Source organism: Lissotriton vulgaris, chromosome 4_1, assembly GCF_964263255.1.
Source record: "Lissotriton vulgaris chromosome 4_1, aLisVul1.2, whole genome shotgun sequence".
Classification (NCBI taxonomy): domain Eukaryota; kingdom Metazoa; phylum Chordata; class Amphibia; order Caudata; family Salamandridae; genus Lissotriton; species Lissotriton vulgaris.
Genome location: NC_141691.1, coordinates 1,791,685,328 through 1,791,712,112, shown reverse-complemented (window position 1 = coordinate 1,791,712,112; position 26,785 = coordinate 1,791,685,328). Strand labels below are relative to the sequence as shown.

Sequence of the window (26,785 nt, the reverse complement as noted above, 5' to 3'; positions counted from 1 at the left end):
TAGGGATTCCAGGTCTCTCATTTGCTGTTCGCATCTGCGTAACTGTGTTCTAATATCCTTCAGAACCCCTACTGTGGTGCTTATACAGACCCCTCTTATCGTGGCCTTGAATGCTTCCCAGAGGATGCCAGGATCATCCGTCGATGGGGCATTAAGGTCAAAGTAATCTCTAATTGCCCTCTGAATCGTGTCTGCATAAATGGCATCAGTCAGAGCACGCGCGTTAAAGCGCCATTGGAAGGGGGGGGGTGTGTATCTTGGAACGTCCAGCTGTAGTAGGACAGGATTGTGATCAGACAGCGTGCGAGGAAGCACTTGTAAGTGTCTCACCCATAGTGCCAGGTCAGAGGAGCCTAGCCAGTAATCCAACCTGGACCAGCTGTTGTGGGAAGCATTAACGTGCGTGGCCCCAGATGCGTCAGTGTATCTCAACCTCCATAGATCCTCCATACCCAGATCCTTCATCATGTGTCCCACCATTGTGCGTGAGTGCTTGTGCTGTTGCACCGAATTAGCAGAACGGTCTAAACCGTCACGGAGTGTCACGTTCCAATCCCCACCACACAATATATGTGCGCTCTTGCGTTCCTGCAGGTGTCCCCATATCTCCCTGAAGAAATCCGGGGCATCTGTGTTAGGACCGTATACATTCAGCAATGTAACTTTCTGCCCTCTCAATGTACCTGAAACCATTAAAAACCTGCCTTCAGGGTCCTGTGTGACTGTGTGACTCACAAAGCCCACCCCTCGTTTCACCAGAATGATCACCCCTCTAGAGTAAGAAGAGTACGAGGCCCTGAAAACCCCCTCCGCCCATCGTGCCCCCAGGTGTGCTTGTGAGTTTGGGGCCAGGTGAGATTCCTGTAGGAATGCTATATCCACATTCCACCTCGTCAGGCTTGCAAAAATCTGTCGTATTTTACGCGGCTGTGAGAAACCTCTAATGTTCCAGGTTAGTATGTTTAAACTGCGTCTACCCACCTCCCTAGTCCCCATCAATTTCCAATGACAATATGCATGAGCGTTCAATACAAATCAATTGCATAAGGATCATGAGCATCTCCCTATTAGGTGCTCCAATCGAGCCAGTAGTAGCGGGGACCATCTCGGAACCAGTACAAAAAGACATTACACATTCTGTCGGCCTAACAGTACAAACATACATCCCGCCCCCCCAGAACCCACCCACTCCAGCAACCCCAACCTGCCGAAGCCATTCCCGTTCAGTGCACCAATTCAGAACTCCCATAAACAGTAACATAGTGCCAGAACCAAACTCTTATTGGGTAATACCCTTGTAGAGGTCCGCCAGGGGCACAACTCACCACCTGGTGTACAGGTGTGGGCGATGCTAAAGAAGCTGTATGAAGCGCAGTTCAGGTGTATACCCGCCGCCCCCCCCCCCCCCCCCCCCCCAACCCCCCGAACAACCAACAACCAAGCCACCGGCTGAGCGACATGTCCGGCATAGTGTGTAATCATTGCAATTTCGACAGTTCGTCATCAAGGCACATTATTCCTCCCTTCACACCCTTACTGCTCGCCGCACAGAGTGCATTTGGGCTCTCCCACAGTCAGTGACGGATGCCTCCCATAGTTCCATCATATCGAACAGAGCACAGTAGACAAAGGGGCAGCTTCTCGCCATTCGCGCATTTGCCTGCCTTGAGTAATCGCCTCCGGATGACAGTGTCATTCCATTGCTTATGCCAACACCGCCCCATGTGATGTGCATGAGTTGTAATGCATTCCCAGTGCAAAGTTAGTAGTGAGCCGCATCTCCGAACAGAGGCCCCTTAGCCCCAACTGGACCTCTCCACCCAGGCACTCTGCGTATGTTGAGTCAATCCCACCACCGGGCAAACTGGAAAACAAGTGCTTAGCAGTCTAGGCAAGTGCGGAAATTAACGATCATGCTAAAACGCATAATTTAGTAACTGAATTGTACACTCACCAGTGGCATGCCATGAAACAACCCTTCATTGTTAGTCCGAGTCTTGTCGTTGTTCATTTTGCGCATTGTCCCTGATCTCTCGTTGAACCCTTTTGACAAATTCTTGTGCTGCTTTCGGAGTCGGTAGTATAGTCGCTTTCTCCTTCCACACCACTCTGAGGCGAGCTGGATACATCATGGAGTAGACAATGTTCAACTCACGCAATTTGGTCTTCACTGCAGTATATTCTTTCCGGGCCTGCTGGACCGCAACTGTGTGGTCCGGATAGAATTCCAAGGAGTTCCCTTGATGCTGGATCTTCCCTTTCTCTCTCGCTAGCCGTAGGATCGTGTCCCTGTCCCGATAATTGAGGATACGCGCAACAATCGGTCTCGGCGTGGCACCGGGCGGTGGTTTCGGGGCCAGCGATCTATGAGCACGCTCCACGATAAAGAGGGGCGATAGGGCCTCAGCTCCGAACAGATCCTTGCACAGTGTTTCCACGTAGGTTTCCATGCGGCCTGTGTTGGTGGACTCCGGCAGGCCCGTGATCCGTACGTTGTTGCGCCTCGAGCGCGCTTCTAAATCCTCCTCCTTCGCCTTGATAACCTCCAGTAGTCTTTCCATATCTGCGCACTTTGAGGTGGAGGCCCGCGCCTCATCTTCGACTGCGGATATCCGTGTTTCGGCCTCGTCCAGCCTCTCTCCATGCTTTTCCTGTCGCGCTGCCATGGTGTCCATTCTACAAGTTAAGTTATCCAACTTGCCATTAATATCCTGTAGGTTTGATTAAGTTTGATTCGAAGTTGGATTCGTTAATCAGCCTCCAAGCTCTTCCCATGGTGCTACCCCGGTAAGTCCGGTCTGGATATCCCGCACTTCCTCACACAATGCCAATAGCTGAAACTTGAGTAACTGTGTGACCTATTGCATTGCAAATGCTTGTCACTCAGAACGGTCGCTCCCTTACGCTCCTGCTCACCTGCTGCTTCTTCGCTCGGTGATTCACACGCATCTCTGGTATCGTTTTCACAGCAGTTAGCTTTCTAGCGCTGTACACGCATAGCGCTGCACTACCCGACGGACATACTAGCGCGACCTTGCTCTGGCTGCCTTGCTCATTGTCTGTACTGCCTGCATCGCTGTGTCTGTTGCGCATATATTTATTTATTTGATTTAATTGGACTGCTCACTCGGCGCTGCCCCTGTACTGCCTGCATCGCTGTGTCTGTTGCGCATTTATTTATTTGATTTAATTGGACTGTTCACTCGGCGCTGCCCCTGCCTCGCTTTCACCTTTGACCCTCCATTTTGTTGTGGATATCCCCTGACCCGCCCCTCTTCCCCGCTACCGCCTCCCTGCTGACCCTCCCACCCACGTCTACTGAGTTTCCCACTCCCCCAGCCCAACTGTGACCGCCTGGACCTCACTCAGAACGGTCGCTCCCTTACGCTCCTGCTCACCTGCTGCTTCTTCGCTCGGTGATGCACACGCATCTCTGGTATCGTTTTCACAGCAGTTAGCTTTCTAGCGCTGTACACGCATAGCGCTGCACTACCCGACGGACATACTAGCGCGACCTTGCTCTGGCTGCCTTGCTCATTGTCTGTACTGTCTGCATCGCTGTGTCTGTTGCGCATATATTTATTTATTTGATTTAATTGGAGTGCTCACTCGGCGCTGCCCCTGCCTCGCTTTCACCTTTGACCCTCCATTTTGTTGTGGATATCCCCTGACCCGCCCCTCTTCCCCGCTACCGCCTCCCTGCTGACCCTCCCACGCTCCGCCCCCCTCACCATCCATTTATGGCCAAATGCCCCCACGCGCAGCGTCCACGCGCTTCGGCCACGCCGAAGGTGCGCCAAAGGTAAGCCCGTCTACGCCCGTCCGCGCCTGGACCGCGCCCAGCGCCAGACCCCCTGCCCCTCGCGCTGCCCAGCCCCCCCGCGTTACCTACGATGCCGCCACCCTCCTAGCCCTTAACCCCGGTCGCGCCCCCAACTGCGTCCAAGCCGCTCCTGGACGCACCCATGGACCGTTCTCCTGCTTCTCCTGCAAATTTAGCGGCACCGACAACATCTCCGCTACGACCACAACACAGATTCCCGACCCCAACCACCTAGAATGCATCCTTCTCAACACCCGCTCGGTCCACAGGCACGCCATTGACCTTTGGAACCTACTAGACACCATCTCTCCTGACGTCGCCTTCCTAACGGAAACATGGATGAACGCTTCCTCCGCCCCTGACATCGCCATCGCTATCCCTGATGAATATAAGATCACACGCAAGGACCGCACCGACCATACAGGAGGTGGAATCGCTATCGTCCATAAGAAAACAATCCGCATCTCAACCAGCTCTGATGCCAACCTCGCCAACTCCGAACACCTTCACTTCCAGATCCACATCGACCCCAAGACCACACTCAGAGGCACCCTCCTCTACAGACCACCAGGACCACGCGCAAAATTCAGTGAAGACATCACGGACTTCATCACCCCACACGCGCTCCCCTCCAAAGACTACATCCTTCTGGGAGACCTCAACTTCCACCTTGAAAAGAACAACGACCGCAACACCGCCACCCTCTTGGACAACCTCGCCAACCTCGGACTTAAACAACTGGTCACTTCCCCCACCCACATTGCAGGTCACACTCTCGACCCCATCTTCACCTCCAGCAACCATGTCTCCTTCAGCCACACTACGGATCTCCTCTGGACTGACCACAGCTGCGTTCACTTCACCTACAACAAGCCGAAACCCATCATCCACCTCCAACCAACTCTACAAAGAAACTGGAACAAAATCACCACAGAGCAGATCTCCACATCGCTCCTTCAAACCTCCCCAGCCCTCTCTTCTAACGCCAACGAAGCCGCCTCCAACCTCACCCTTTGGTTATCCAACACCGCCGACACCTTAGCACCACTGAAAAAACGTCAACACAAACTTGGCATCAAGAAGGCCTCATGGTTCAACGACGACCTCAAGAAGTCCAAGAAACTGTGCCGCTCCCTTGAAAAGGCCTGGAAAAAAGACCCATCCACCAGCAACAAGGACGCCTTCAAAAGCGCCATCCGTACTCACCACCAACTGATCCGAAAAGCCAAGAAAACAGCATTCAAAGATCGACTTGACAACAACGCCCACAACAGCAAGGAACTTTTCAACATCGTCAAGGAATTTTCCAACCCCTCGGCCAACTCCAACGACATCACCCCCTCTCAAACCCTCTGCGATTCCCTAGCCTCTTTTTTCCACAACAAGATTGCTGACATCCACAACAGCTTTGACAACCAACCCGGAAGCCAACCCACCCTACCATCAGCTGACCATCTTCCCCCCGTTAATACCCTTAACGCCTGGAACCCAATCTCCACTGAGGACACCATCCGCCTGATGAATTCCATCCACTCTGGATCCCCCACAGACCCATGCCCTCACCACATCTTCAACAAAGCAGACTCCGTCATAGCTCCGCACCTCCGAGACGTCATCAACTGCTCCTTCAACTCCGCTACCTTCCCAGAAGACTGGAAACACGCTGAACTCACCGCCCTTCTGAAAAAACCAACCGCAGACCCCACCGAACTCAAAAACTACCGCCCCATCTCGCTTCTTCCATTCCCGGCCAAAGTCATCGAGAAAGCTGTCAACAACCAGCTCGCCGCCTTCCTCGAAGCCAACAAATCACTCGACCCCTCACAATCTGGCTTCCGAGCCAAACACAGCACTGAGACCGCCCTCATCGCAGCAACAGACGACATTCGAACTCTACTGGACAATGGAGACACAGTCGCCCTCATCCTCCTCGACCTCTCTGCAGCCTTCGACACAGTCTGCCACAGCACCCTATTACAACGCCTCAAACATCGGAATCCAAGGAAAGGCACTGGAATGGATCACCTCGTTCCTCACCGGAAGAACCCAGAGAGTCCGCCTCCCACCATTCAAGTCCGAGGCCTCTGAAATCATCTGCGGCGTACCACAAGGATCCTCACTCAGTCCCACCCTCTTCAACGTATACCAGAGCCCCCTCGCGGCCATAGCCCGCCAACACAACCTCAACATCATCTCTTACGCGGATGACACTCAACTGATCCTATCTCTCACCAAGGACCCCAGCACCGCCAAAACTAACCTACACGAAGGAATGAAAGAAGTCGCCGAATGGATGAAACAAAGCCGTCTGAAACTGAACTCAGACAAAACAGAAGTCCTCATCTTAGGTAAATCCCCCTCTGCATGGGACGACTCCTGGTGGCCGGAAGCCCTCGGAAATGCACCCATCCCGACAGACCACGCACGGAACCTTGGCGTCATCCTGGATTCTTCACTCTCAATGAACAGACAAGTCAGCGCCGTATCCTCTTCCTGCTTTAACATTCTTCGCATGCTCAGAAAAACATTTCGCTGGATCCCCTCCGAAACAAGGAAAACAGTCACCCACGCTCTAGTCACGAGCCGACTGGACTACGGAAACACCCTCTACGCAGGCACCACCGCTAAACTCCAGAAGAAACTACAACGAATCCAAAACGCCTCAGCCAGGCTCATATTAGACATCCCACGCAACGAACACATCTCTGGTCACCTTAAAGACCTCCACTGGCTACCCGTCAATAAGAGGATTACTTTCCGACTGCTTACCCACGCACACAAATCACTCTACGACATCGGACCAGATTGCCTCAACTCTCGACTGTCCTTCTACACCCCCTCCCGCCAACTTCGCTCTTCCAGCCAAGCCTTCGCCACTGTACCTCGCATCAACAAGACCACCATGGGAGGCAGATCCTTCTCATACCTGGCTGCCAAAACATGGAACTCACTCCCCGCTTACCTTCGCCTCACCCAGAATCACCTAGCGTTCAGAAAGCAGCTTAAAACGTGGATATTTGACAAATAATCCTCCTCCCCTTCCTAAGCGCCTTGAAACCCTCTGGGTATGTAGTGCGCTATATAAATGTTTTGACTTGACTTGACTTGACTTGTTTAAATAGCAATAGGGTTACTCGTGTGGGTTGGTGTATGTAGAAACCAGTGCATCCTTAAACTCAGCCTTAAATTTAGTTAACCCCAACATGGTAGTACAAAGTCCCCATTTGCGTGCCACTCTACCTTGTTGCTCCCCATTTACTACTAAAATGTGGGCGTACGTGTGCGGAGCTCCCTGCGTAGCGAAAATAGGAGACTGGGGCCTCTGCCTGATGTTAGTGAATAGCAGCGCCATCCCTAGGTTAGCTGGCAATACCTATAATCTGGATGCGGTGAGCCCACCGAACCCCCTGGGCCCCGATGCAAACACTGCACCTGCTGCACACATCATAGCTTCTCCCTTGATCGCAAATTGGCTGTGTATACTAAACCACTCAAAAGTGGACAGTGGCACCCTGCAGGTCGGACCGGGCCCTGGGCAGCGCCGACACCTCAACACTTCACACCGTCAATGCATGCTTTATTCATCCGCTGCCCGGCAGCCTCGCCAGGCTCCCCTGGCACTGCATTCGCATTCTCCGCCGATGCACCAGCGCTGCTCTGTCTTTGATTATGTCAGCATCAGTCTGTTAATAATGCAGAGGGCTGTGAAATATTAAGCAGCCAACCGGAGAGAGGGCGCTGCAGCAGCGAGCAGAGGAAGACCCTCCCGCAACCTCGTCAAGTTCACTGACAGAGGTAGGCAGGGCGGGCAGCTACCCGGGCACAGTCTTCCTGGCCTGCTCAGGAGGAAAAGGGTTGTGTGTGGTAAGGCGTTTATTTACCTCAGAGGTAAAAATCATTTGAAGCAGGAAGGGGGGGAGGGGAAATATGTTTAAAAAGCACACAGGGGGGAGATGCATGATAGAGGTGTACATATCACAGAGTTAAAAATACTATACAAAAGGAGAAGGGTGGTACGAGAGTGGAATATAAATACCTCATAGTAACAAGCATGCAGTGCACTTCGCACCAGGTGGAAACAAAGCACCAGGAGCTCAGGAGGAGCAGAGTACAGCAGCAAAGCAGACAACCCTGTCCGGATCGGCTGGACTAAAGGGAGAAAGGGCAGCGGCTACAAACCCCGTTTCCAATGGCAGGCCACCGTTTACCATAAACTGTGACGCTAGCCAATGGAAATGAGGGGCGGGTCTTCAACTCCCCTTCACAAATCTACTCTCTTACAATATCTCTCGCCCAGCAAGCAACGCTTTGCGTTGCAACACCAGGCGAGACCTAAAAAGGGGTGGGTGTGCGTGATAATACAGCCGCCATATTTTGTTTGTATTTATGCCTAATGATAGCAGCTGCATGTGCCTCTAAAAATACGAGTAGCTCTTCTTTTTTTATTTTTTTTATTTACCTATTGAAAATGGATCCATTTAATAAAATTATAGAGCTCTATTTTAAGTTTAATTTTAAAAATAGGAATGCATTGTTGGGGGACCAACAGGAGAGATGGTAGGGGTGAGACTCAACATTGAATGAGCTGGGGAGGGAAAAAGCTGCACCTGAGGTAGAAGCACACTATCAAATCAGTGGAGAGGGAAGCATACGCTGTGAGAACACAGAGCGCAAGGGGAGAAGCTCTCCGGGGAGACAACTGAAAAATGCATGCACTCTCATGGAGTGCAAAAAAAAGTGTTTTCCTAAATGTGATGCGTGCGACGTAGCCAGGGAAGACTGTGCACCTGGGGATTGACAATCACAGGATGGACAAGGCAAATCCTCTTCTAAGAAGTAAGCAAATGAGTGACAAAATCAACCAATAGTAAGCAATGAGCGGGCTTTTTGATAAACTGACAATATATGAACTTAAATTGTTTTTGTTTTTGTTTTTTTAAACCTGAGGGTGAAATCCTTTGCGTGTTTGGCAGCCACTCACATGCCTTTCTGTGCTGCTGAAAGCTAAAATGACAGTAAGATGCATTTGTTCTGATTGTTGCTTCATTTTAAAGTTGAACTGTTGAGAAATTATTTTGAATAAAAAAGTGAATTGGGGAAAAAAAATAGGGATTGAACCGGAAATTTAACAACTGATCTACATCTAAGTTGCCCTTGCGTGAAATGGCAGGACTGACACTGCATCTAATTACAGTACCATTCAATTACAGTACCATTCCATCTAGAAAACATCTGTGCTGCTTTAACAGTGATATCGATTGCAAAACTACCGCCTTACCGAGCATTGGCAAAGCCAGTAGCTCTTTCCAATGAGAGAACTACTAGGTTTGTCAATTTCTTTTGTAGTTTTTTAGCCGTGTTGTACAGCAGCACGGCAGAAAGAAAAAAAAACAAGCATTTACAATGCAATGGTCTCGGCATTATTAAAGTTAGAGCTATTGGCATTGCTCAAGACATTTTTATTTATGTTTTTGTCTTGAAAACATAAATGGCATTGTCATCTACAATGCCAATAGCTTAATCACTCGCAAATGCGAGACCTATTGCATTTGCACCCACACACAGAGCCACCCACCCACACAGAGCCACCCACACACAGAGCCACCTACAAAAAAGCTACCCACAGAGCCAAACACACACACAGAGCCAAACACACACACACACAGAGCCAAACACACACACACAGAGCCAAACACACACACACACAGAGCCAAACACACACACACAGAGCCAAACACACACACACAGAGCCAAACACACACACACAGAGCCAAACACACACACACACAGAGCCAAACACACACACACACAGAGCCAAACACACACACACACAGAGCCAAACACACACACACACAGAGCCAAACACACACACACACAGAGCCAAACACACACACACAGAGCCAAACACACACACACAGAGCCAGACACACACACACAGAGCCAAACACACACTTTGCAAAACAAAAGCCCACTTTGAGCGTGTTGTGGCAGAGACGGAGCTCTGGGCTGAATGTGTACTGCTGCAATAAATCATACAGACTTGAAACTGCAGTCCTGGAATGGGTACTATGAGAGACTCCTTGCGGGACCTGGGAGCCAGTATGACCTTACCTTCTGCAGGCAACCACCATTTTATGCTGTGTGTAATACAAAGTAGTAGACTAGTGCGTGCTGCCCATCTCTGCACACGTTAACGGAGAGCAGATGCATATGGTACACACGTTAGACAATGCACGACTTAAGAAATCGTTGGATTTTTCCAAGGTCAAACGGGCAGGCCTCCTACTACCATCATTAAAGGCTAAAAGGTAATGCCCACTAAGAATCAGTTAAGCTTCCACTGGCATGGTCTCCTCACAGCCTTGTACTACGGGAAGTACTCCCTATGGGACTAAGGGGGCAACTTGGACGCACCCCTTGGCAAGCCAAGCTTGGTGTTCTGCTAGGAAGCAGCAATGAAAACATGCAGCACTCTTACTGGATGTTTAGTTTCTGGAGTTCGCTGAATGAAAAATAACAGGGCATATCTTAAACAAGCATTCACAAAGTAAACTGGTCTGGCTTGCATTTAGAGTCCTCATTGAAATACTTCTAAAAAGCGTGCATCAATGAAATAAGAAGTATTGCTTTGTGTTTAAGATGCTTCTGTTTACCACAGAAAAGTAAATTTGCAGCTTCATCCACATTTAGGTCACAGTGGCCACGAGGGTCAGGGGGGGTGGGGAGCACGAACACAACGAGCAACAGGGGGGCGGGGTGGTTGAGAAAACGAGCAACAAGGGGGCGGGGGTGAGAAAAGCGAGCGTAACGAGGGGTGGGGTGGCACGAGCACAACGAGGAACAGCGGGGTGGGGGCACAAGCATAACCAGTAACTGCGGGGTGGAGGGCACGAGCATAACTAGTAACTGCGGGGTAGGGGGCCACAAGCGCAACTAGGAACTGCAGGGTGGGGGGGGCACAAGCACAACGAGGAACAGCGGGGTGGGGGAGGCACAAGCACAACGAGGAACAGCGGGGTGGGGGGGCACAAGCACAACGAGGAACAGCGGGGTGGGGGGGCACGAGCACAACGAGGAACAGAAATAAAAATACAAACACATTAGATGACAAAAGGACAAAATGCTTACCTGCTCTCAAATCGCTACGTCCATCCCGGCAACAGACGTTACCAACTGCGCAAAAACAGCCCTGTAAAAAAGAAGAAAAAAAGAACCGCCCACAAAGGCCCACCTCAGAAATAGACTGGGCTTAAAAAATGAGAGAGAAATGCCCACGAATCCGCTCAAGCCGGGGCTAGAACAGAGTGATGCCCCTCTCCTCCAATGGCTGGCCAGCATTTACGAGGCCAGCCAATGGAGGAGAGGGGCGGGTTCAAGCCCCCATACTGGAAAACATAAAATCTTCGGCTCCGCCCGCTGATTACAGCAGTGCGGACGAGGCCTCGACCTAAAAAAGTGCTTTGACAACCATGCTGGGCTGATGTACAACACAAATCGTTGGCAAAGCCAAATAGCGCTTGCGTAGGTGAGCCCTGTTGGCTTTGACAATGCTTGTTAAGGTAATCTGGGTTTAGCAGGAGAGGCTGTTGGGTTTTTCCCAGGGTGTGCTGGTGTTGCCAAGTACAGCAGCAGCGCAGGGCGAGTAGTGTTCGCTAACACATGATTCTGTGTTCAGGTACTCTAGGGAGCAGAGGTTAGAGGGAGGGGCAAAGTGATGAAATTGCCAATGTTTGGCACCAGTATAAAGGGAACCTCTACCTCCAGAATATGGTAGAGATGTTGTCTTTGAACATCCGCATTTCAAGGACGAGCCTTGAGACACAAGATAGTTTTAAGTGTTCATTTTTTTTTAATACCTTCAATATATATCTTAATTTTTCTCACTCGCGGATTTCTTTGCTTTCTTACATCCTAACAGCCTTCATTTTAATTGTATTTCTTTCTTAGTTCATGCATGTTTTTTTTTTTTTTGATTGCTGTCTTAATTTTGTTTGTATACCCCTTTTCCCTTGGCCCTTCTCTCATGAACCCAGAAGTGCTCTGAAGCCCCTTTTGTAATTATGTGTTCGAGGCATATGGGCTGCAGATGGTACATTATGAATAGATCGCCATCTGGTGTTGGGCTCGGATGATTGCACTTTGTTTTTCTCTTGGAGAGTCTTTTGTATCTTGGTGACTCCTCCCTTAGTTGGTAGTGCGCATGGGCATCGGCTCCATCCTTAGATTGTTTTTTTCCGCCATCGGGTTCGGATGAAGATCGAGACGCTCCAGATCAACTTCTGAAGAAAGTGATTTTTCGGCGCGTATTCCCTTTCCAATTCGACGGTATTGTTAGCGAACGCGTTCTTTTCCATTCCGACGCGTTACAAATTCAAAATAGAAGAGAAAAACTTGGATCTACGTCGAGGAACAAGAGACCTTTCTCGGCGCAGTCAAGCCCGGAGTCCATGGAAAGGACTCCATTCAAAAAATGTCCATCGTGTGGTGCTAAGTTCCCACACAAGGACCTACACGAGGTGTGCAACCTCTGCCTATCGCCTGAACACGAATCCAGGGACTGCGAAGCCTGCGCAGCATTCTCCTCCAAGCTAACGATCAGAAATCGTCGAGCTCGAAGGCACGAGGCTTCCAGAATGCAGGCGGAGGCGATCCCGGAGCTGTTCGGAGACGAACAAATCGAGGAAGAAGAGGACCAGTCGGGGTCGGAAGGGGACCAGTCGGAGGTTGAAGAACTCTTCGAGCAACAAACCGTGAGTGACGACGTCCCCTTACCGAAAAACCGACCCCGTGCGGTAACGACCCCGCCCTCGGGCCCGGTCAAATCGCTGAAAAAAGTTTCCGACGCCCCGCCTTCGGGCCCGGCAACGAAACCGAAACTGAAACCGAAACACTCGGAATCCCACCACGTCGGATCCGAGAAAAGGGCGTCATCGACTTCGACACCGAGGCGGCATATAAAGGAGAGCTCGGTATCGAAACATTCCATGTCGAAAAAGAAATATGATGTATCGCCCAAAAGACACTCGATACCCAAAAAGTCGGAATCGAGCAGACATTCGGTGTCGAAACCAGAAAGATCTGAGGATCGAAAACAAAAACAGCTCTCGGAACCAGGACCCTCGGTACCGATTCAAGAGCAACAAACAGATCCCAAGCAAAAGATCTTGTTTATTGACCCACAGACTGGGAAAGTGGTCACGAAGAAGAGAAAGAGTGAACAGTCAGAAGATAAACCTCTTCCTCCAAAAAAGAGAACAATGGGGACGAACATAACTCCTCCTGCTTCTCCTCGTCCTAAAGACACACCCTCTTCTCCTATTCCTCACAATAGGCCACATATTCCTACACCCTCCACACCAAGACCAGCTACACCTCAGTCAGATGTAGACAGTGATATAGGGGAGGGAGAACCTCAAGGGGATGACGAATCTATCCAGGATGAGGAAGATCCATGGGAAAATTACGATGTAGGGTCAGATGAGGACAACGACCCAGAGCTATACCCCTCAAAGCCTTCACCACCTGATGATAACACAGGTTTTGTGCAGCTCATTAATAGGGCAGCAAAATATCACAAACTAGATATGCACACAGAACCTCAGATAGAGGATTTCTTGTTAGAGACTCTACCTAGGGCACAGAGAACATCAGGTACTCTTCCTATGCTAAAGGGTCTTCTCACTCACACAGAAGAAATATTCGAAAACCCAGTGAGAGCCAGGGTGTTAAACCCAAGAATCGATAAAAAATATAAAGCGGCTCCAAGGGACCCAATATTTATTAGAGGGCATGTACCTCTAGACTCGCTGGTGGTCTCAACCGCTCGTAAGAGAGCAAACTCATTATCTACAGGAGAGGCTCCTCCACCAGATAAAGAGTCGAAGTTAATAGATGCATCAGGTAAGAGAGTAGCATCACAGGCAGCAAATAGCTGGCGTATAGCTAATACACAAGCTCTACTCGCACGTTACGACAGGGCACATTACGATGAGTTAGAAAAACTTCTCACACATCTTCCAAAAGAACATCAAAAGAAGGCAGACCAATTAATTCAGGAAGGTAAAATAATAACTAATACTTCCATTAAGTGTGCGTTAGACGCAGCAGACACTGCAGCAAGGTCTATTAACACTAGTGTCATGCTAAGAAGGCACGCATGGCTCAGAATCTCAGGATTCAAACAAGAAGTTCAAACAGCCCTACTGAACAGACCATTTGATCAGAAGACATTGTTCGGTTCAAGTACAGACGAGACATTAGAAAAGATGAAAAAGGATACAGAAACGGCTAAGTCAATGGGAGCATTGCAACAGCCAACGCACAGAGGTTCCTTTCGTAGATCCACCTATAGAGGGGGCTCAAAAAACACAGGAACAAATCAGCAATCCACATCTTTCACACCAACATCACCCAGAGGTAATTCAAGAGGTAATTACAGAGGTAACAACAATAAGGGTAGAGGCCGCGGAAATAATAACAACCGCAACGCCTCAACACCAAAACAGTGACTTCATAGATCTCCCCCCAGACCACATAACACCGGTCGGGGGACGTCTATCACAGTTCCTACCTGTCTGGGAAGACATCACGTCAGACAAGTGGGTGAGACAAATTATCCAACATGGTTATTGCCTAGAACTCACAGCTACCCCGCCAAACATCCCCCCCAAACAGCGCCCAATGAGTCAGGATCATTTGACATTGTTAAGAGAAGAAGTGCTAGCACTTCTACAAAAGCATGCAATAGAGAAGGTCCCAAAGGATCAACAAGGAACAGGAGTATACTCTCTATACTTCCTGATCCCCAAAAAGGACGGGTCCCTAAGACCAATATTAGACCTCAGACCTCTCAATGCTTACATAAATTCGGAGCACTTCCACATGGTCACGCTCCAACAAGTACTCCCTTTACTGAAGCAAGGGGACTTTCTTTCTACACTGGATCTAAAAGACGCTTACTTTCATATCCCAATTCACAAAGCCCACAGAAAATACCTAAGGTTTGTGTTAGAAGGACAACACTACCAGTTCAAGGTCCTTCCGTTCGGTGTCACAACAGCACCGAGAGTTTTCACAAAATGCCTAGCTGTGGTGGCAGCACACCTAAGAAGACAACAAATACATGTCTTCCCATACTTGGACGATTGGCTAATAAAGGCCAAATCCAAGGAAGAATGTCTTCACAACACACAGAAGACAATTCAACTGCTGCACCACCTAGGGTTTACGGTGAACTACAAAAAATCACACCTGCAACCAAACCAGATCCAGCAATACCTGGGGGCTACAGTAGACACAGAAAAGGCAATAGCATACCCCAACCCAATCAGAGTACAGACAATGGTCGGGTTAATACAAAAATTTCAACCACAACACTCACTACCAGCACGAGTGTTTATGCAACTATTAGGCATGATGTCCTCTTGCATACTGCTAATACCACATGCCAGACTACAAATGCGCCCACTACAAGAGTGTCTAGCGACACAGTGGAATCAGGCTCAAGGTCAGATTACAGATCTGGTGTTGGTAAACGACCGGACGTATCGCTCTCTGAAGTGGTGGAACACAGAAAACATTTCCAAAGGACGGTCGTTCCTAGAGCCAGTTCCACAAGTAATAATAACAGCGGACGCATCGCTCTCCGGATGGGGAGCGCATATGGACAAATACACAGTACAGGGGAAGTGGAGTGCGCAGCAAAAGAAGCTGCACATCAACTACCTAGAACTGTTAGCAATATTTCTAGCACTAAAAGCTTTCCAAATGCAAATAACAAACAAGGCAGTCCTGATCAGAACAGACAACATGACTGCAATGTATTATATTCAAAAACAGGGGGGGACACACTCTCTCCAACTGTCCAAACTAGCACAGGACATATGGAGATGGGCCATTCCTCAAAAAATCTACCTGTTAGCGGAACACCTACCAGGAATTCAAAATCAAATAGCAGACATCCTAAGCAGACAGTCAGAACAAGTTCACGAATGGGAACTGCACGACCAAATACTACAGCCATTCTTCCAAAAATGGGGGCAACCAGAGATAGATCTGTTTGCAAATCATCAAAACGCAAAATGCAAACAATTCGCATCCAGGTACCCACACCAAAGGTCCCAGGGCAATGCACTGTGGATAAATTGGTCCAACAAATTTGCTTACGCGTTCCCTCCTCTACCACTAATTCCACTACTGGTGAGGAAACTGCAGCAGCACTCAATGACAATGATACTAGTGGCACCCACGTGGGCAAGACAGCCGTGGTTCACCACGCTGCTACAACTCTCACAAGTACCACATCAAAAGCTAAGATTATTACCCATGCATCTTACACAGAACCATGGAGAAATAATGCACCCAGATCCCAAACAACTGAACCTAGCGATCTGGCTCCTGAGGTCATAGAGTTTGGGTATTTAGATTTACCACCAGAATGCATGGAAATCATTAAACAGGCAAGACGTCCTACCACCAGAGCATGCTATGCAGCAAAATGGAAGAGGTTTGCTATACACTGTAACAGTAAGCACATCAACCCTCTGGACGCATCCACTAAACAAATCATTTGCTACTTATTACACTTACAACAATGTAATCTAGCATATACATCTATTAGGGTTCATCTAGCAGCCATAGCGGCGTACCTACAAAACAGACAACACCTGTCATTGTTTAAAGTACCAGCAATTAAAGCTTTCATGGAAGGACTCAAAAGAGTCATTCCACCAAGAAGACCACCTTCCCCAGTCTGGAATCTCAACATAGTGCTTACCAGACTAATGGGGCCACCCTTTGAACCTATGCATAGGTGTGAAATACAATTCCTCACATGGAAGGTGGCCTTCCTCATAGCTATCACGTCACTTAGAAGAGTAAGTGAACTGCAGGCTTTTACGATTCAGGAACCATTTATGCAGCTACACCAAAATAAAGTGGTTCTTAGAACAAACCCAAAATTCTTACCAAAGGTTATTTCAGCATTCCACATCAATCAGTCAGTGGAATTACCGGTTTTCTTTCCAAAACCACAAACAGTAGCGGAAAGAGCCCTACATACACTGGATGTTAGGAGGGCCATATTGTACTATATAGAGAGAACACAAACTTTCAGAAAGACAAAACAGCTATTTGTTGCGTTTTCTCCCACACATAAAGGCAATCCCATCTCCAAGGCTGGCATTGCCAGGTGGATTGTAAAATGCATTCAAATATGCTACTTAAAAGCAAAGAGAACATTAACTGTTCCTCCTAGAGCTCACTCTACACGTAAACTAGGAGCATCTATGGCATTTCTGGGAAACATTCCACTAGATGACATATGCAAAGCGGCTACCTGGGTTACACCGCACACTTTCACAAAACACTATTGTGTAGATGTGCACACAACACAACAAGCTAGAGTGGGACAAGCAGTATTAAAAACATTGTTTCAGACAGTTGCAACAGACACGGGCGACCACCGCTAGGGAGAGAACTGCTGTATAGTCTATTCATAATGTACCATCTGCAGCCCATATGCCTCGAACGGAATATGCTACTTACCAGTATGCATCTGTTCTTGGCATAGAGGGCTGCAGAGTGGTACATGCCCTCCCAGCCTCCCCGGAAACCTGTGTCTGTTCCAACACTATCTTATTTAGATACACTTACATGGGCACTCTTATCTGTATTCTACTATACTACTCCATCTAACCCTACTATGGCAAAACAATCTAAGGATGGAGCCGATGCCCATGCGCACTACCAACTAAGGGAGGAGTCACCAAGATACAAAAGACTCTCCAAGAGAAAAACAAAGTGCAATCATCCGAGCCCAACACCAGATGGCGATCTATTCATAATGTACCACTCTGCAGCCCTCTATGCCAAGAACAGATGCATACTGGTAAGTAGCATATTCCTTAAAGTTATGAGGACATGGGTTTACACTGAAGTTCCTTCAGTTTTGATATTGCAAGTTGGCAGAAAACGCACGTTTATCTCAAGAGGTAGAAGAGCGCTTTCCATTCGTACTGCACGCTCTAAAATCTCCACTCTGGTCCAAGAGCCGCCATGTTAAGGAAAATCTGGACATCCAGTACATTGCTGAAAAGACACTGCCTTGTATCAGCCTAACTGCACATATGTTTGCCCTGCATAACTGCTCTCCACTACACTAAATCCAAACTGGATTCCACTCTTTTATACACTTATTGTATTTCATTTTCTTGTTACAGGTGTGTCCAAGCACTTGTGAGAATCGTGATGTGTCCTGTGTAGGAATTTGTTTGAACTCCTTATGCACAGGACCTAATGTGTTATGAGACAGATCGACTTTGCCTTTCTCTGTCAGCACTTGAATAGTATGTCCATGTATATATGGTTTCTGATGAGCCAAGTTACCGGTTATTTATTTATTTATTTATTTTATTTATTTATTTATTTATTTATTTTATTTTATTTATTTTATTTTAGCGATTTCTACAGCGCCTGGTGACCCAAGGGTATCCCCGCGCTATGTAACTTGAACCTACTGAGAACGGGAGATAATCAGGGGGTGTTACTTGGGGAACAGATGGGTCTTGAGCTTTTTCCGGAACGCAAGGAAATTGGATTCTGATCTGAGGGCTAGAGGGAGTGCATTCCAGCCTTTGGCCGCCTGGACGGAGAATTGACGGCCTCCCGTACGGACTTTTTTGAATCTGGGGATATGGACTCGGTTCTCATTTTGCGATCGTAGCACTCTAGTTGCTGTGTACGGTGTAATCATGTTGCTGAGGATCGCTGGGCCTGAACCGTTGTAGAGCTTGTGTGTGATACACATTGCTTTAAAGTGCACCCTTTGACGAACAGGGAGCCAGTGCAGGCTTTTAAGGGCTGGCTTGGCAGATGTTCTGGAGGGGGTGTTGGTGATCAGACGTGCTGCCGCGTTCTGGGTTCGCTGGAGTTTCGAGAAGGTGGCCTCGGGGGCTCCCAGATAGACTAGATTGCTATAATCTAAGCGGGACAGCACAAGGCCCTGGATGAGGAGCTTTCTGGACGTGGGTGGGAGTAAGGGCAGGATTTTACGAGTCTTACGCATTAGCCCAAAACAAGTGCCCGAGGTTTTGGTTGCCTGCGTCTTCATCGTGAGTTGTGGCTCTAGCCACACCCCAAGGGTCTTGATTTCAGATTTGGGGGGGGGGATTTCACCGAACACATCGGGCCATATCGTGGGGGGGATCGTTGTCCATTGTTTACCTAGTAGCATTACCTCTGTCTTTGTCCCATTCAATTTCAAAGATGATTCGTTCATCCAGTTGTGGATGTTTATGAGGCAGTTAGTCAGGTTTTCCGGATGGTCAATCAGCTGGGACAGTGAGACGACTAGTTGGGTGTCGTCGGCGTAACTCACCATTTTGATGTTGAATGGTGTTACCACGTCCTCGAGGGGAGCCATATAGACATTAAAAAGCGTGGGGCTTAGGGAAGAGCCCTGGGGGACGCCGCTAGTGAGTGGGAGGGTGGATGAGTGGTGGCTGTCATCCCAGACTTGAAAGGTGCGTCCTGTAAGATAGGATTCGATCCACCCGATAGCCGTCCCGGTGAGACCTGTTTTCGCCAGTCTGCTCAGAAGGACATGGTGGTTGACCGTATCGAAGGCTGCACTTAGATCCAGGAGGATCACTGCCACTGACCCTCCTGAATCTAGTAAGCCCCTTGCCTCTTCGATAACCGCAAGCAGGGCGGTGTCCGTTCCGTGTCCTGGGCGGAATCCAGTCTGGGATTGTCTGAGTATTTTGTTTGTTTCCAGGAACTGAGATAATTGGAAATTTACCAATTTCTCGGTGACTTTACTAATGCCAGGGAGTAGGGATATTGGCCTATAGTTGGTCAGGTCTGCTGGGTCCAGCTGGGGTTTCTTTATGAGTGCTTTGACCACCGCACTCTTCCAGCTGTCGGGGACGATGCCATGGGAAAAGGAACAGTTGATGAGGTCCGTAATAGTGGGAACTATTACTGGGGCTACTGTCTTGAGGAACCTGATAGGGGCTGGGTCCAGGGGTGACCCACTTTTCATTTTAACAAGGGTTCGCTCGACCTCTGCGGGAGTGACAGGTCGGAAAGTCTTGAGTAAAGGTTACAATAGATCAGTGGGCCTATGCACCTGCTGCAAAGTAGAGCTATCTGTGGTACCTGCTGGTGACAGGTTTGAGACATCATATGGCAGAGTCCAACATTTCATCGGTCAGAGGTGGAGTATAGTGGAAATGTGTTAGAACCTGCACATAGTTGAGCCTGGCAGATCATCTGTTCCAGGTTGAGTACTTTCGAGGTTGCTGCTAATGCATTTTTCATAGAAGCAGTCCCTCCAGTTTGTCCAAAGTACTGGTTAGTTCAAATTTCGATATACTCAAATGAGTAACTTTGATATGAGTTTGAGTCTGTCTACCTAAACCCCCCACTATGACCTTTAATTTAAAGGTTTTCCTTTGGGCGGATTGATATGTTTTAACAAGAATCCGCATGGATGTTGAAATGCTGCATCCCAGCTCCGAGTGGGGTGAAATAGATTTTTCCTGAGTTGTGCTGAGCTCTGATTCATTAGAATGAGCTCCCATGGTTCAAGGGGTGCCGTGGATGCCTTTTGACTCCAGGCATCATGGTGCTGGGTTCCCTTGTATTCACACGAAACCTCTGAGGGTGGGGGGGGGGTTGTCATAGACAATTAGAACAAAAGTTGATAACTCTTGCTGGGGCCCCACGTGAAACAGGGAAGCAAAAGTCTCCCAGTTAAAGTCTATAAAATGCACACAAAAGAAAATCTTAGAAATAAACTGCCTTCTCTGAAATACAGTGGAGACTGCTCCAGAGATATGGACTTAAGGCATGTAGCAGAGATCTGCGGGCTGAGAGTTGGAGGCATGCTTTGGATCCTTGATCATCCACCTCCTGGGGCCCTTGGCGCACACAGTACATGGTCTCTGGCTTTACCCTTGTTTTGGTAAGCACTTGTGTTCACCGAAGACTCAAGGAGCAAGTGCCAAAATTGTAGATCAAGAGAACAACAGGCAAGGAAAAAATTTAAGGTTGTCAAAGAATTAAAAAAATAATCATTGGAGACTTCTAGCCGCAGATTCCTTACCTTACCTTTGAATTTCCAGAGGCATCATACTGGGTCTGGAACATTTTTCATGAACAGTACTAGTGACGCTAATATGTGCCTTCGCCTGCACTGTAAATGACGTCTGATCACTGATATAGGCATCACCTCGGTCCGCTAATATCTGTTCTTTCCTTTCTGCGCCAGCCAGCGCTGATCTGACTGAAGAGCTACTTCTCGGTCAGTTTTGACAGGATTTATGCACCATTTTGGCAACTTTTTTTTCTTCCCATTCTGGTGCGTTGAGGATGTCATTGAGGAAAACCGGTTTCAAATCATGCGGCTCCTGTCAATGCGTCATGTCTGTGACTGACCCACACCTCATTTGTTTGTGGTGTCTGGAGCACAAGCACGACTCCAAGTTGTGCTCCGATTGCCGGGCAATGGCACTGAATGCTTTGAGGGAGGGGTCCCTGAAGTTGCTAGCAGCCCGCCATAAGACTTCGCGGAAGTCTCGGTCGAGAGGAATACCCCAGAACTGTTCCAAGAGTCCAAAGTCCTCTTCCTCCCCCTCAAAATCGTCAGACCATTCATGTAAGACGCACAAAAAACACAAGAAGTTGACGCACGCTTTGACTTCTCATCCATCAGCCAATGCGATGAAGGAACATCAGCGTTCGAAGCCTGGTTCCTCAGAACCTGCACATCGGCCGACTCCGCACCTCCCTAGTTTCTGGGAGCTCAAATTAAAGCGTTTTATTAGGCCATGCGTTTCATATTTGAGTGGCTCTAGCCCTCTGGAGCGCCTTCAAGCCTGACTAGGTCAGAGGTCCCCTGCCCCCCTCTTGTTCCGCGCCCGCGGCTCCTATCCCAGCTCTGATGGCCCCACATGAATCCAGGCCCATGCCTGCCGTGCCACTCCAATCTACGGCGGTGCCAATGCTCACAGCCACACCAGGGAGCAGGTTTTGAAGCATAGCTGCAATATCTGAACCATGTAACAAACGCAGCTGCAGTGTTTACCAAGTTCATCCACCCTCGATGCCCCACCTCCCCGGCATCCAGTCAAACTCCATTGCCAGGGACGGTTTTCGCTCCCAGTCCGGCCTTGACCGACTCGCCATGCAGATTATTTTCCCGACCGTGGGCCTCCAATGTCATGCCTGGCTGAGAATGTCTGGCTGTTTGGGGGATGACCAGGCTTCCCTCATGGACATTGTCCTTCGATGGCACCCGTCTTCGGAGACCAGGCAGACTCTGCGCAGGAGTGCACTCAGAACTCGCAGGTAAGGATAAGTCCTTGGGCCTCTCGGCTGTCCCATATCCTCCCCAGTCTGCCTTTCGCTTCTTTCATGGCAACCATGCACACCCTCACAGCCACCAAGCCGCACAAGCTTCTCGTCCTCTGCATGGACGAGGGTGTGGGTCTGGTAGGTGTTGTCTGGTCCAGCCACCACCCACCCAGCAGCTGCAGCCACCAAACATTCGTAATCTTGCCCTTTTCGATCATGGGCATCCAGTGGGTGGCAGAATCCTGCATCACCTCCACCACTGATAGTCCCTCACATCGAACAGGTGATTTTTGCAGGTTGTCCGAAGGAGCTACTGCCTCCACTTCAAGACTACTGCTCACTCAATGTCACCATCTTTCGACTGGCTGATGGAGGCGAGGTATTAGACTTAGCTTTTTCAGCGGGTTTAACCCCAAACGTTTTGCTTTTTGGCCTCCTGTTTTTGTTATTAGGACTATGGGCACTTTGCCAATGCTATTCAGTGCATATGCTCTCCCTGTAAATTGTGTTTATGGATTGGTGATTCCATGATCGGCTTATTTGATTTACAGTTTGGTCCCTAGTACAGTGCACTGTGTGCGCCCAGGGCCTGTAAATCAAGTGCTGCTGGTGGGCCTGCAAACACAAGATGACGATGGACGGAGTGCTGAAACTTTTCAGACGCTCCCCTCAGTTCAGACCCAGCTATTTTTATCCAGTGGCAAAGTGAGCAGGTGATCCACGTCTGGGCATGCCCTGCCAACTTAGGGCGAACAAAGCAAACATAAGATGACGATGGACGGAGTGCTGAAACCTTTCAGGCGCTCACCCCCAGTCGCAGATCTGGGTTGAAGCTATCATTGTTCTTTAGCTCACTTCGCCACCTCAGTTCTAATAGGCCTGCAGCACTGATTGTGCCACCCACATCAGCAGCCTGTAAATGTAACTCAGACCTGCCACTGCAGAGTCTGCACGCCGTTTGTAACTGCCATTTCAACCTGGCAAGTGCACCCACTTGCCAGGACCCTAATCTTCCCTTTTCTTACATGTAAGACACCCCTAAGGTAGGCCCAAGGTTGCCCCTGGGCAGGGTGCAGTGTATGTGAAAGGTAGGACATGTGAAAGGTAGGACATGTGTGTGACATATCCTGATAGTGAAATACAGTGTATTTCGTTTTTTACTATTGAAAAGCGATCTGTCCCATAGGATAGAATGGCAGTTTATTTATAACCTCTTATAAATATAACTTCAGATGAAGTTTATTATGACTGAACTCAAAATATAAAAATGCATCTTTTAGAAAAAATTATCTTTATATTATGTTGGAAAATACCACTTTTAGAAAGTGGCCTGAACTGGGATGATGACGGCCGCGCTTTTATCTGGTTACTTGCGATCGCCGAATGCAGCTGCATGCCTTTTTTTTAAACTTTTTTTTTACAATGGCGGCACCCCCACTTTAGCGTTCAACAACTTAAGCTGAAGCGCGGGTGAGGCACTTGCTTCAAAAGTAAAGAAATAGAAAAAAGTTTACATTTTTTTCTTATTTCTTTACACATTTGAACCCGTGCTTCAGCTTAAGATGTTTAATGCTAAGGTGCGGGTGCTGCCATAGTAACAAAAGTATATACATAGGTAGGGAGGGGGGGGGGGGAGCATGGCTGTCATAGTTTTACTTTTGTTACTAAGGTGGCCCCTGTGCTTTAACTTGAAACCTCTTAAGCTAAAGCGCGGGTGATGCGATTGCTTCAAAAGTAAAGAAATAGAAAAAAAGTGCATTTTTTTCTTCTATTTCTTAACTTTTGAAGCAATTGCGGCACTCGCGCCTTAGCTTAAGATGTTTACAGCTAAACTGCATGTGCCGCAATTGCATTCTGTCATACAAATTGTAAAGGTGCTTTAGTCTTTAAAGGGATTGTACATTTGTTGGTAGCATGCCAACCTTGCTAACCACAGTCCATAAACCCATGTTGTCAAAAGGAAATATCAGTGCTATCGCTCAGGGAACAAGCATATGCAATGCAATATGTCTCACATTAGTTAAATGCAGCAATTGGTTTTGCAAATATAAAAGTAATACGGCAGACAAACAACTTTTTTTCCTATTTGTTCACTTTTGTTACAATGGTGTGCCATTGCTGCAAAAGTTAATGCATAAAAAATAAAGTTGTTTGCCTGCCATATTATTTTTCCATTTGCAAAGCCAATACCTCTGCATTTAACTAATGTGAAACCTATTGCATTGCAAATGCGTCTCTCCATAGGATTGTATGGTGGGGTTTGCACAGAAAAATGTTCTGTGTTGAACTTGTTTTTGTACTACAACAAAGTAACTTGATATCTGCCAAAGAGTTAACCTGCTTGCTAATGTCCTACACTGCTCAAACTGCGTGATTAGTTTGTTTTGTTCCAAAGCAGAAAAGTAACTGAAAAGTAACTAAACAGTAATCTTAAAGTAATTATCAGTATTCTGAAGCGCTTACAAGTAACCACTTTTTATACAAACAATTGGTCTAGATTCAGTCGTGGAATGTATGAAATAATTTCCTGCCTGAGCGTGTACAACAAATGCTTAATACTACCCTCTGATAGACCTGATTGCTAAACCACACTACCATAAAAGAGAGTAAGGTATTATCTACTTCCTCCTCTGCTATACCTCCGGGGATCCACTGGACTCGGTGCACACTATACCTAAATGTGATATAGTATAAAAAGAGCCAGCTTCCTACAATGTCTCTCATAAACCCTCTGAAAAGCATCCCCATTATTCACAGATAATGGTCTGTAATTCTATGTCTTCCTAATTTTGAATCTTTTTCCCCAGAGGACGGGGGGCACAAGATAACTAATTAAATGCTAAAAGTACGTTTTCTGTTAAAAACATCATGCTTTCTAGAAATGGGATTTCTGTAATGTTAATAATTTGATTTTCTCCCATTTTTATCAGGAATCTTATACATACAAGGACCCCATTACAGAGTTCGTGGAATGCCTGTATGTTAACTTTGATTTTGATGGTGCTCAGAAAAAACTAAGGGAATGTGAATCAGTAAGTTACTATCTTGCTTTTAATTTGTGTTTCATAGGACAATTTGTGTTCTAATGTACACTCCTGCTGATTTGGAAAGTGGATCAATTTGGGCATTAATTAATTGCAAGTTTATATAGCGCTAGGATCGACTCCCGGAGGAGTATCTCCGCGCTTCGACCGCTGCGAAACCCTTCCTGGCTTCCCTGAGAGATGGTCCCTTAATGGGTATCTCCAGGGTGAGACCAGGCATCCCCGGCGGTCTGGTGGGGCCGTTAGTGAAGATGAGGCAAGCTAATGCCCAGAGTTGCCGAGTGTGATCGCTGATCAGAGTGGGCACCGAGGCGAGAGAATTATCGAGTCCGCTGACCCTGGTCCAGAAACCTGCCGCGTCGGGAATCGAACCCTGGTCCCGGGCCGTCCTCTGCGCTCGGGTCTGCCGCCTCTAACCAGTGAGCCACACTACTTCACACTACTGTGTTGGGCATTGCCCAACACAGTGAGTTGATCAGCCTTTGTTTTCTTCTCTCAGCCGGACCTCGCACCAGTGCTTCCATACTTGGCCAGACACCCCAAATAACTGTCAGGTGGCTACCTAAAACTATTGGTCTGCACTTATTTGGTTGTTATAAACACCTGTTAGATACAGCAAAAAATAGCTATCCAGTGCTATCCAAAAAACCAGTTCGCATTAGAAAGGATTCCCGCTGGGTGTGGAGGAGGAGTTGAATGGTATTTAACTTAACCAGCTTCTGCCGATGTTCTGGTAGCCCATTCAGGCATTTCAAGAGAGTGAACACCCAGGTCAGTGTAGCTGGTTGGGTTCTCTAGCTGACACTTGCAGATTTCAACCTTATTTAATTCCTTTCTGGGGTTCCATTCCTTTAAAGGTAGCTATTCTGCAGATGAGCAGTCAGAGTATACATTCATGTAGACTTTTTGTTCCCAAATATAGGTTCTCATTTTTCCCGCAGGTCCAGCCATGTTACCATGCAGCCTAACTTAAAATCTTCAAGATGCCTTTTTGAGGCAAGCACTAACACGCTTGAATATTCCCAGAGCTGACTGCTTGGTTGTACGCATAAATCAATTTTATTGCTGCTCCAAGATTGGACCATACAAGCAATATGTCTCTTCACAAGAGCATTTTGAGATTGTTCCTTCCCCGGTGATAAGAAGGGTACCCTTTTCCTGAGATAAGAAATTCTTACAGCTTCATTCAAATAATGTCTTTGCAGCATGAATCCTTCTAGTGGTTGGGTCCGGAAACGTATTTGTCTTTCTCCTCTCCATTTTCTCCTCTTTCTTGGTTTTTTGTTTTTGTTGTGGGTGTCGTTGACCCCCATTTTGTGGCAATTCCATCCCCTGTGTGATTTCAGACGGCTACCCAGAAGATCATGTGCATGGTCACCATCTTCAGATTTTTTTTTTCTGCTGTTGCGTCGAGAAGCACAACAGAGGAGCTCCAAAAGAACCCTAAGAAAAACAAAAGAAAAGCGAGAAAAACACCAGAGCCCACTAGGGGGGGGGGGGTCAGAAGAACAAAGAAGGGGAACCTTCTCTACCCCCAACGGGGGATCCTGCAGGTGAAACC

At 48.0% G+C, this 26,785-nt stretch overlaps 1 protein-coding gene across 1 annotated transcript in view; it reads left to right on the top strand.

Moving 5' to 3' along the window:
* Nucleotides 1-26,785, top strand: part of EIF3E (eukaryotic translation initiation factor 3 subunit E) — a 231,129-nt gene that overhangs the window by 135,432 nt on the left and 68,912 nt on the right. Inside the window, exon 9 of the mRNA XM_086966115.1 lies at nucleotides 25,111-25,212. Within this exon, the coding sequence (XP_086822241.1) occupies nucleotides 25,111-25,212 (102 nt within the window). The remainder of the gene's footprint in view (nucleotides 1-25,110; nucleotides 25,213-26,785) is intronic.